This window comes from Brachionichthys hirsutus, chromosome 23 (assembly GCF_040956055.1).
Source record: "Brachionichthys hirsutus isolate HB-005 chromosome 23, CSIRO-AGI_Bhir_v1, whole genome shotgun sequence".
NCBI classification, from domain to species: domain Eukaryota; kingdom Metazoa; phylum Chordata; class Actinopteri; order Lophiiformes; family Brachionichthyidae; genus Brachionichthys; species Brachionichthys hirsutus.
The window spans coordinates 6,130,358-6,141,512 of NC_090919.1; the positions used below are offsets into that span (position 1 = coordinate 6,130,358).

Sequence of the window (11,155 nt, forward strand, 5' to 3'; positions counted from 1 at the left end):
TTTTATGAACATGGATATTTGGCTTCGAATCTCTGCGATGTGTTTTTCGGAACATTTTAAAAAGCGGGACATCAGATCAGACAGTTGCTTCGAAAAGCTCCTGTGCTTCGTGCCGGAGATGCTGTCTGCAATCTTTAAGTAAGTCTCCTGGTCGCCCTCTGTTGGGACCACATTATTTACCGCCTGTTCCACGCCATGAATCAGACGCACAAATGGCTTCTCTTCCTCCATTGTTGTGGGTAAGTTAAACTTATTCTTGATTGTCTTTACGATGTTAAGGATTGACTCCTTTGCGTAATTTTTGACAAAAAAGATCTTGATTTTCTCCCTGAGTTCTTCCCATCTGTGATTTTTATCCTTTGGTTCTGACGTCGTCTCCGTTTGCACTTTACTTGTGTCTTGTATACTTGTGGTAATCTCTGCTGCTAACTGGTGTGATTTCTGGGAGGACATGTCATTGAGTTGTTTGCAATCATCTGCTGAAAACCCATCTCTGTCTGCCTCAATAACTTCCTTTGACATTTCGTCCAAAACACTCTTAATGGAGTCGATGTCGTTTTGGATGCTGCTGCTGCTCTTAGGGACGATCTTGTTGTTTGACATCTTTTTGTGAGGCTTTATGTGACTCACGCCAGTATCAATTGGAGCGGACAAGAAGCCCTCTTCAATTGATATTTCATTGGTAGTACTGCCGTCAGACAGGGTGGTTTTTTTGCATGTAAGAATCCTTTTCAGATACCTTGCTATTTTCTTAAGCCTGCAGGGGTGAGGTACCTCAAATGCCAGACCGCTGCCTTCCCCACTGCTGGCTAAAGCATTGTTCACATTCTTAGTGACTTCTTCAGCCACAAGATGTGATAAAAGATTTGTGCTTGTCTCATGAGTTCCCTCTTCTCCAAATTTCCCCTTGAAAGCCATTGAAATATTGTCACCAATAGTTTCACTGACTTGCTGTACAGTTAACAAATTGTTTTTTCCTGATTGGCCTACTGACTTCAAATATTTGATTCCATCCTGATAAACGTGTTCTGTTATCGTCCTAATAACTTCTGAACCCATATCTGTCAAGTATGTCATTATTTCATCATCTTGTCCAGATAGGAAATTTTCCCATTCTTCTTTGGTTTGTTCCTGCAAAAACGCCTGGAGGAGAGCAAAGAGGCTATCCTCTGTGCTCGCTGTCATGTCGAAAGTAGAAGATGCTTGGCCAGTTGGGCTTTAAATAACCTGTCGATTATATTCTTTTGATCTTTGGGCTTTCATGTAATGAAAAGATCAAAGACCACCCTATTTAAAGGATTTGAAAGATCAAAACTACAGGTGCTTTGAAGAGGAGCATCAAAGCCAACTTTACCTGTGAGGCTGTATACTGCATGCACCAACAGGATACAGCCTCACAGGTACATTCCACTGTGACTGAGGTCATTCACAATGTGTGGCCCTTAATAACAACAATTTAGAACCTTTTGGTGGGAGAACATACAAACCCCACACAGAAAGAAATTGAATCCGGAACCTTCTTGCTGTGAGGCAACAGCACTAACCACTACACCATTGATTTACATTTATTTATTTACAGACATTCACTCAAACATGCAAGACTCCATGGAGTTCATCTTCACAATACCATCATGTGACCACTTGGGGAACTGGGGAATCCAAAGGGTCTGGTTTGGTTGGTGCTGCAGACTTATTAAAGCGCCTCGGCTACCCGGGCAGCGCGTTCAGTTATTCCAGAAATGGCACAAGGTTTATTAAACTGACAGAACGAAATGAGTCATAAGCTCTGAGAGAGGATTTATTCAACGACATCAGATCTTACCAAGAGGAAGTCCAATCATCAAAGAACCAAGAGCCTGCTGCACTAAAAGCGGTACGCTTTTAGTGCAGCAGCCTAATGATGTTTCAGTGTTGAAACATCATTAGGTTGAGCACTCTGACGCCATTATACTAGCTTAACAGTGAATGTACCTTTAAATTAGAGTTATACTGATTGTAACTCTGCTTTAAAGATTCACCCACTGTGGAGGAAGGGTACATTTAATACACATTAAAATATAATGTGTATTAAATAACTGCATGATTGAGCAAGCACATATCTGTGCAACCATCAGTTATTACTCTAGGGCAGGCATGGGCAAACTACGGCCCGGTGGGCCATATTCGGCCCTTTGGGCTTTTTAATCCGGCCCGCCGAATTTGTCCAGATTATATCATTACATTTCATTTTATTATAATTAAACCTCATTCATTTGACCTTTTCCCTGTAATGCTGCATTTAAAAGGCTAAATACATTCATGCAATGGCTTTTGCATGTCATTTATATTCGTTCACACAAACACTCCATCCATCTGTTCCTGGCCCCGCCCCTCTGTCAAATTTTAGAACCCATTGTGGCCCGCGAGTCAAAACGTTTGCCCACCCCTGCTCTGGTCTCGAGTCTCGCTTGGTTACGTGATTGATTAAGCCTTAACAATCTATATAGATAAATAATATAATTAAAATCGTAAAGATATCTACTGCACCTGGCATGTGTACTACACAGTATTTTATCAGGGATCATTTTGTTACCACATTAATGGTCTTTATTTTTTTTTAAACAAAGAAACTTTTGCATTTTCAGCAAAACTTGTCATGTAATCAGGGCTTAAAAGCACAATGCACTTTTCTTTCTATCTTTAATGTTTTGGTGAACTATTGCTTTCAGAATGCAGGAACATTGGTGAAATAATTGTGCATCAGCCTTGCTTGCACGAGAGATAACTTCAGTCGGGTCCAGCCGCTGATGACAGGTGTGACTAACAGCTGGTTGGATAAATGGCGTTGTGACGCAGACGTTCTGCATCACATGTCTCTAAGTCATTTATCACTCGGCTCTTTATTCAAGGGTTGAACGAGATCCTGATCATCTGAGCTCTCTCCTCCACCCCCCAGCCGGTGGAACTGAAAGCGATGACGCCCTGCTAGCATGGATCATCATACCACGGGTCCAGCCGGCTGTGCCTCTTTTGCATACCAGAGTCTGACAGAAATACCCTATAAAACCATCCTAGCACAGGCGGACACCCTGGAGGTGCTGGATCTCAGCTACAACCTGCTGGATGAGTATCCTTTTCTCGTAGCAAAGAGCAACGGCCAGCAAGAAGGAGACCTTTACGTCCTTTTATCCTTTATTTATTTCCCATCATAAATGCATTTCACTATTATTTATGTTTTATTTATTTATTTATTTATTTATTTATTTATTCGTTTATTTAACAGGGACAGCGCACATTAATAAACATTTCTGTAAATGTGCCAGAATTAGCCAAAAGGCTATTTTTCATCTGTTGTCCCTGGACATAGATTCCAAGGCCCCCAAATATATACACATATGAAATAAAAATTAATAAAAATACAGATATAAAATAACCACATAATTAAAAACTATATCAAATAAAACAATTTCAAGTAACAGTAAAACATGATGTCTATAAAGCAACTAAACCCATAAAACAACAGGTGACAGTAAACAACAACAAAATAAACTGCAGTTTCTTTCAGTGGTGACAAACCTGTGTGCTAATGAGCAATTCCTTAAGTTGAGATTTAAACACATTAAAGGTCTTTAGATTTCTGACCGCCACTGGGATGGAATTCCACTCGTGTGCCGCTTTAAAGGAAAAGGCAGACTGACAAAAATGTGCTTTTCCTTAGTGGGATAACACAGTCCCCTCTTGCAGCACCTCTAGAGATTCGATGTGTGCCAGTTCTTACATCCACAAACTGTCCGAGCGGAGGAGATGTTAAACCATTAATCATTTTATACATCAGACATGAATTTATATATTTAATCAAATTTTCCCAGTTTAACAATTTGTATTTATGTAATATCGGGCAGTGATGAAAATGTGCTGTTTTTTTGTCCAGTATTTTAAGTGTGTGTTTGTACAGAGACTGTAGAGGTATTCGAGTAGTGGGACTGGCCTCCGACCAGGTTGTTAAGCAGGAAGTGATATGAGAAAGAATCATTGAATGCATATACGTCAGCAACGCCCCTCTAGACATGTAATCTCTAGTGAATCTAAAATTCGACAGACTGAGTTTAACTCTATGACAGACCTTTTTAACCTGTTAGTCCTAAAGACTTTGAAGTTTAACCAACAAATTGCACGATAGACTGTTTAAATGATTAAATCTTTTATAAATCCTCCAAACATGAACAAGTCACTAAGGCCCCACCTCTCACTGGGAATATAACCAATCACACGTTATGAGATTGAGGCAGGAACTGTTCAGGCCAATCAGAGGGTTCCTCATCGTCAAACACTCGACGCAAGCAGGTCGAATCATTGCTCCCGACAAACATCAGTCATCAGTTGATGCTGTTCGTTGCGCAGCTAAGCCAGAAGCAAAATGGCGCTTTCCTTCATTACAGGATCAATTTCTCAGACTGAAAAAAACAAATCGAAGCCCTTTGAGTTTGTGTTCTTCCTTCACGCAGTCCTTATTGGAACCCGGCTCTACTGGGTCAGCTGCAGAAGCTCAGCACCCTCATCCTGGATGGCAACAACTACACGTCTCACATCAAGTTCCCCTACATGCCCAGTGTCACCACCGTGTGCGTCAACAAGAACAAGATCAGCAACCTTCCTGTGTTCGTGGAGGAGATCAGACGCAAGCTCCCCAACTTAAGGTGAGCCGGACGCTTCTGGGAGCAGGGAGCTGGATTCACGGTTTACCTGCGTCATGCTTCTGTCTTCCTGCTAAATGCAGGATCCTCAGTATGATGAACAACGAGGCGGCGCCGAGCTACTTCAATGGAGGGAGTCTGACCCAGTACACAGACTACAGGTGAGAACGCGGACCGCCGCCGGCGTCTTTCTGCAGCCAGTCCCGACTCGGGTGGTTGAGAGGGTCGTCCTAAGATCTGGGGGGCCGGCGGTTTGATTCCCGGCTCGGTCGTTGTGTCCTTGGGCACATTGCCTGTGTGAATGTAGTGAGTGAATGTCGGTGGTGGTCAGGAGGACCGATGTTGCAAATTGGCAGCCTCGCCCCCGTCACCTTACCAAGTATGGAGTAATGAATAATGCACGTACAATGTAAAGCGCCTTCGAGTATCCAGAAATGCATTATTACTAACTATAATGCTAATGCTAAAGCTAACACTAACCCAACAGAAATGTAAAGATGATACATTTCCCTTTACCAGTTTGTGTCTTCGCCTGCTCCTTGCTGTTGCCTGTCAGACTGATTATCTGGTTCCTGAAATAAGCTAAGCTGATTGGTTCTTGTTGTCGTCCACACCATCACCTGCCCTGACAACGGGGCCCTCATACATACCTGTATGTGTGTGTGTGTGTGTGTGTGTGTGTGGACCACGGCAGTAATAAAGCTTTATAAATAACGATGAACCGACTGCCAGTTTGAGACTTTCTTTCTAAGGGAGTTCAATCAAGAAAGGCGTTTCCATCTAATTCACCTTCAAACACGTGCACAGAGTGAAGGCGCAGTGCACGTGCCCACCGTCTGTTCACGGCACGCCTCCCTGCTGCTTGTATGCAGGCAGTATGTCGTGAGTCAGATCCCAGGCCTGGAGACTCTGGATGACACCGAGGTCCTGGAGGGGGAGCGGGTCCAAGCTAGAAAAACATACCAGCTGCAGCAGAGCGGCCACGGGGGCAGGAAGAGGAAGGACACGCAGACGCAGAGAAAGTCCACCTCTGTCCTCACGCAACGTTTAAACGCATAAAGTGTTTTATTATATGAACTCGTATTTAAACTGCAAACAGTGTTTGACGTTCGTGTTTTACGTGGCTTCAGGACATAATTAAAGTTATAAATATACGTTCTTCTCCTGTGACTCATTTTCTACTCCGCCTCCCAAGTTCTGCCCGACAGAAAAAACAGAAGCTGCTTTTTCACATCTTTGAAATGATTCGTCCATGTCTCTTCTCCCGGGTCGTCCTCTAGTCCTGTCCTTTGCATCGTCCTCCCCGACACCAGCCACTCATGTCCTCCCTCACTACGTCCATGTCTCTTCTCCCGGGTCGACCTCTAGCCCTGTTCCCTGGCAGTTCCATCCTCAGCGTCCTTCTATTTATAGAATTTGGTGCGATAATTCCAGACTCCGAAGAAATTCCAGACGCCAAAGAACTTCCTGCAAAAGTGGCAAAATACATTTGATGACATCTGCTGGTCTTCGGGATATTCAGATGGACGTTTCCCACAGTTGACGGTTTTCCTGGCTGACGGGACACACAGCAGGTCAAAGGGGTCCAAAGCTAGACAAGCGATTCATACGCCTGTGTAGTTACACTACCGGTAATATATTTGTGTAATTACAGTATTGTACATTAGAAAGCTCAGTTTAATCGGGGTGTGGTCTGAGCTGGGTCAGTTTGGGGGGGTGTTGAGACGAGGATGACCAAACCTAAGTTTGCACAGCGGGACATTCAGCGTGAGGCATAAGAGAGAAATATATTTATTGTCAAATGTGAATGAAAAGCTAGAAAAGTGATGTGAGATAAAGGCTGACGACGTGGACTGTGGTCAGATCAGCATCTCTGGCGTTAGATTATAGTCAGTTTATTATTATTATTCTCATCGTTTAACACAAAAATGTAAAGTAAAGTAATTAAAACATAATAATATCACACAGTTGTGTATTCAAAGAAGAAATACGTCTTCATTAATGTCATCGAGCACACAGTACACACAACAACATTTCATTTACACTTTATTCACGCGTTTTTCATTTGTTGGTTTGTTTGTTTTTGTTAGAAGGCAGGTACGTAATTCCACTAAATACATTTGATAGATTATTCATTTCTTTGTTTGTCGACTGGATTCTTTTCTTTATGGAGCATAAGATAGAATGAACCATAAATAAAGGTGGAATAAATCTGGATGCAGGAGTTTCGTTTTCCAATTTGGAGGTTTTTCAAAATGTTTCTGATTTTTATTTTATTTTATTTTATTTTATTTTGTGGAGGTTGTCAAACCGAAGAAATGGGATCCAAGCTGGTGTTTTCCTGTCGACACAACCTGACGAGCCAAATGTCCGCCTCTTTTCTGCATGCTGCAGCTGCAGCACCGCCTTTTCTTATTCCTCAAGGGAATTTGGTAAGTAGCTGCCCCCCCTCCTCGGCCTAGGGAGACAGAGGGGCAAGGAGAGGGAACAGCACTTTGTTTCCACCAGTGTAGCCACACAATAATAATATAATAATAATATCTATACAGTTTAATTATAAATAGTACGTCCGTGAGTAGATTAGTTGCTTGGACGGTTCAGATTGATGCTCAAAGCTTTAATCTTATTTTTTGCTTTCTGTTTGTCTCCTAAAACGTCGTTAAATTGTCCGTACGGTGATTATTCTGTACGAAAGTCAGAAAAAAAGACAACGATTATTAGCAAACTAATTAGATATTTCTGTCTTTATGTTGCATTTTCATTCAATATTTAAATGTTTCCATTTATGTGAGGCTTCCGGACGGGGGACCCTGGGGGGGGGGGGGGCGCCCTGCACACACAGCATGGCAGAGCGCAGCTTCACCTCTCGTCTTGTCTTCCTTCAAAAAAATGTGAGACAAGTAAGAACCTGACAAAGGAGAGACAGAACTATGAAGGGATGTAAAGACCCAGGCAGTCAGCAGGATCCTGTTGGGTTGCCTTCAAAATAAAAGTCGTTCTGTCCCTCTTTCCTCTCGGTGACGATAAGCATGTTTTATAACATGTTTTACACTTTTAAACTATATCCAGTTTCCTACATTGTGTTTGCGCCCTTCTTCCTTAAAGCATATTAAATGCACCGCAGCATATTTTCTCACATTCTGAATAATTTAATAAACTGGCACCGTTTTTTATTTATTTGTAATTTGTCATAATATCTGGAAGAAAATGACAGAAGTGGCTCACAAGTGAACGGAGCAATAAAACGACACATACGGTCAAAGAAGTTTGATCATTAAAACGAGTTTTATCTTGAAACGTACAACCGGAAGTTCCACATCAGGTCATTGACGCCGCCGACTGTCAAACTCTCCCGGTGACAGCACGTCGCTGAGCTGCCGGCCGGGCATCGCGACACAAGAGGAACGGAAGTGCCGGTTCAGAACCGGACCGAACCCCCGTGCAGAACCGGACCGAACCCCCGTGCAGAACCGGACCGAACCCCCGTGCAGAACCGGACCGAACCCAGGCGTTATTCTGGGATGCAGGCTGATGAGCCGCAGGAGGAGTGACGTGCTGATGACCTACTTTGCTCAGGGCTCCGCAGGACGTCTCCTGTGACGTCACACAGAACACGCAGTCCTGTCCAACCTCTAAGTGACCTTCACTTTTCCTTTGCTGCTATGAACAGGGCAGGCGACGGAGCCCACGAGGTCATCCATGCATCACAGATGCCGTAATTAACTACGGTGGTTTTCCGTTTCCTCCCCGCCTGCTGCAGATCGCCGGCTCGGCTCCTTGGATTACGGCTCCTTATATTACGGCTCCTTATATTACGGCTCCTCGGATTACGGCTCCTTAGATTACGACTCCTTGTATTACGGCTCCTTGGATTACGGCTCCTTGGATTACGGCTCCTTGGATTACGGCTCCTTAGATTACGACTCCTTGTATTACGGCTCCTCGGATTACGGCTCCTTGGATTACGACTCCTCGGATTACGGCTCCTCGGATTACGGCTCCTCGGATTACGGCTCCTCGGATTACGGCTCACCGCTCGTGGGATTAAAGTCCACCGAAGCACGAGATTCTCTTATGCTCAGTAAAGATAAAAAGATAAAACGGCAGCCAAGCAATAATAACTGAAACGCCCCCCCCCCCCCCCCCCCCCGGCTGCAGCCATGCTTCTGAAGTGCGGCCGGCCCCTCCTGAGGCACACGGATGTCCCCCCCCGGGTCACGGAGAGCTTCATCCTGACGGGCTATCGCTTCCCGAACTACAGCCTGAGGGACTGCCTGCTGTCGGCGTTCAGGCCCACCAACGAAACCGGCAACTTCTGGACGCACTTCCTGCCGGTTTTCGTCTTCTCCTACCGCTTCGCGGAGGTCTTCGGCTGGGAGGGCGCGCCGCCCGGCGGCTCGCCGTTCTTCTACCCGCTGTGGACCTACGTCGCCGGCGTGTTTGCCCTGCTCATGGCGAGCTGCGCGGCGCACCTGCTCAACTCGATGTCTCTGGTGGTGAGAGAAGTCTGCTTCTTCGTGGACTACGGCAGCATCAGCGCCTACACCTTCGGCTCCTCGCTGGCCTACTACTACTACATCCACCCCCGGGCGGGGCTGGGCGAGGCAGCGGAGGAGCGCGGCGGCCCCCGTGTGTTCTTCGAGACGCTCTACCTCCCATCCGCAGCCCTCGTCGCCGTTATTTGCGCCTTGTCTTGCTGCAACACCCGCCAGGGTTGGAGGAAGCATCGATACCTCATCCGAACCTTCGTCTTCCTCCTCCCATTCTTCATCTCCACCACGCCCATCTTCTACCGCCTCCTCACCAGGTCGCCTTATTCCAACGCCGCCGCCGCCTCCTTGGCCGCTTCAGCCTCTGGCGAGGGCTTCTTCTACCGCCACTGCTTCTGGCTGCTGCTGTCGGCCGTCCTCAACATCAGCAAGGTTCCCGAGCGGCTGGCGCCGGGCCGGTTCGACATCATGGGCCACAGCCACCAGTGGTTCCACTGCTGCACCTTCCTGTCCATCCTGGACGAACTGGAGATGATCAAGTCGGAGATCAGGGCAATCCTGCTCAGCCCAGCTCTGCAGCTGCCCCCTGCCACGCCTTCCCCGCCCGGGCCGACCGCAGCGTCCACCTTCGGCGTGATGCTCCTCCTCCAGACAACCATCATCTCCATCATCGTTCGCTTCTCCTGGCACGCCAACTGCATGTACGGCAGCGAGAGACGCGAACTGGACAAGGAACCCTTGAAAGAGCATTGATGGGCTGGATCTGCACACGCTAGCATGGAGAAGCGCCCGCTTCGCCCGCTTCGCACGCTTCGCCCGCTTCGCCCGCTTCGCCCGCTTCGCCCGCTTCGCCCGCTTCGCCCGCTTCGCCCGCTTCGTACGCTTCGCCCGCTTCGCCCGCTTCGTACGCTTCGCCCGCTTCGCCCGCTTCGTACGCTTCATGCAGGGACTTTCTATTGTTTGCTGTTTGTTTCCTCTTCCTCAGATTTGTCCTTCTGCTCTGTCGCTGCTGAATTCTTGCCTTCATTTTGACCTGATCCCCTTTTCTTGACCTTTGCACCGCTTCCTCTGGCTTGCTTGTCATTTCCTGCCGTTTCCTGTGAGCTAAACGGCTAGCCTTCACACAGTGACGCACTTTAAGGGGGCCTGCTTGGAGACTCAAAGCGTGCAGCACTGACTGACTGGTCATCCTGATGTTTCCATGAATTTCATCCCAGAGCTGAAGGCGATGAAGCCTTTTTAATCTTCACTCTTTCACAAGCTCGTGTTCGTCGCCGTCTGTCGTCCAGAATCTCGGTGTGTGAGCAGCAGATCCGGTTCCGAGGGCTTCACTGTGAGCGTAGAGCAAACGAGGACGACGAAACCAGACACTCCATTTCACCACATGAGATGTAAAGCAACCGCTCAGAGGATAGGACAGGAGAGGATGATAGAGAGATAGATAGACAGATAGATAGACAGATAGACAGATAGACAGATAGACAGATAGATAGACAGATAGATAGATAGATGATAGATAGATAGATAGACAGATATAGAGAGAGAGATAGACAGATAGATAGACAGATAGATATATGGATATATATATATATAGATAGATGGATGGATGAATCTTGAATAGATAGATGATAGAGATGGATGAATGGATGGATGGATAAATCTTGAATATATAGATAGATAGACAGATAGATATATGGATATATATATAGATAGATGGATGGATAGATAGATAGATAGATAGATAGATAGATGGATATATATATAGATAGATGGATGGATAGATAGATAGATAGATAGATAGATAGATGGATATATATATAGATAGATGGATGGATAGATAGATAGATAGATAGATAGATAGATGGATATATATATAGATAGATGGATGGATAGATAGATAGATGGATATATATATATATAGATAGATGGATATATATATATATAGATGGATGGATGGATGGATAGATAGATAGATACTTGAGTCACACGTGG

General features: G+C 45.6%; 2 protein-coding genes across 2 annotated transcripts; both read left to right on the forward strand.

Moving 5' to 3' along the window:
• The first annotated feature begins 2,969 nt into the window (after positions 1-2,969).
• LOC137911777 (leucine-rich melanocyte differentiation-associated protein) lies at positions 2,970-8,798 on the forward strand. Its single transcript, XM_068756161.1, has 5 exons — positions 2,970-3,106; positions 4,485-4,676; positions 4,757-4,834; positions 5,546-5,718; positions 8,434-8,798. The coding sequence occupies exons 1-5, from the start codon at positions 2,970-2,972 to the stop codon at positions 8,796-8,798; spliced, it is 945 nt and encodes a 314-aa protein (XP_068612262.1).
• Positions 8,799-8,833: 35 nt separating this feature from the next.
• On the forward strand, positions 8,834-9,916 carry paqr9 (progestin and adipoQ receptor family member 9). Its single transcript, XM_068755979.1, has one exon. It carries the CDS (start codon positions 8,834-8,836, stop codon positions 9,914-9,916), a length of 1,083 nt encoding a protein of 360 aa, XP_068612080.1.
• Positions 9,917-11,155: the final 1,239 nt, after the last annotated feature.

Excerpts from the sequence above, each read along its gene's own strand:
- LOC137911777 (XM_068756161.1), top strand. The coding sequence starts at position 2,970 with ATGGATCATCATACCACGGGTCCAGCCGGCTGTGCCTCTTTTGCATAC. Across the intron at positions 3,107-4,484 it reads AGCTACAACCTGCTGGATGA|TCCTTATTGGAACCCGGCTC; the intron begins GTATCCTTTTCT and ends TCCTTCACGCAG. Across the intron at positions 4,835-5,545 it reads ACCCAGTACACAGACTACAG|GCAGTATGTCGTGAGTCAGA; the intron begins GTGAGAACGCGG and ends GCTTGTATGCAG.
- paqr9 (XM_068755979.1), top strand. The coding sequence starts at position 8,834 with ATGCTTCTGAAGTGCGGCCGGCCCCTCCTGAGGCACACGGATGTCCCC.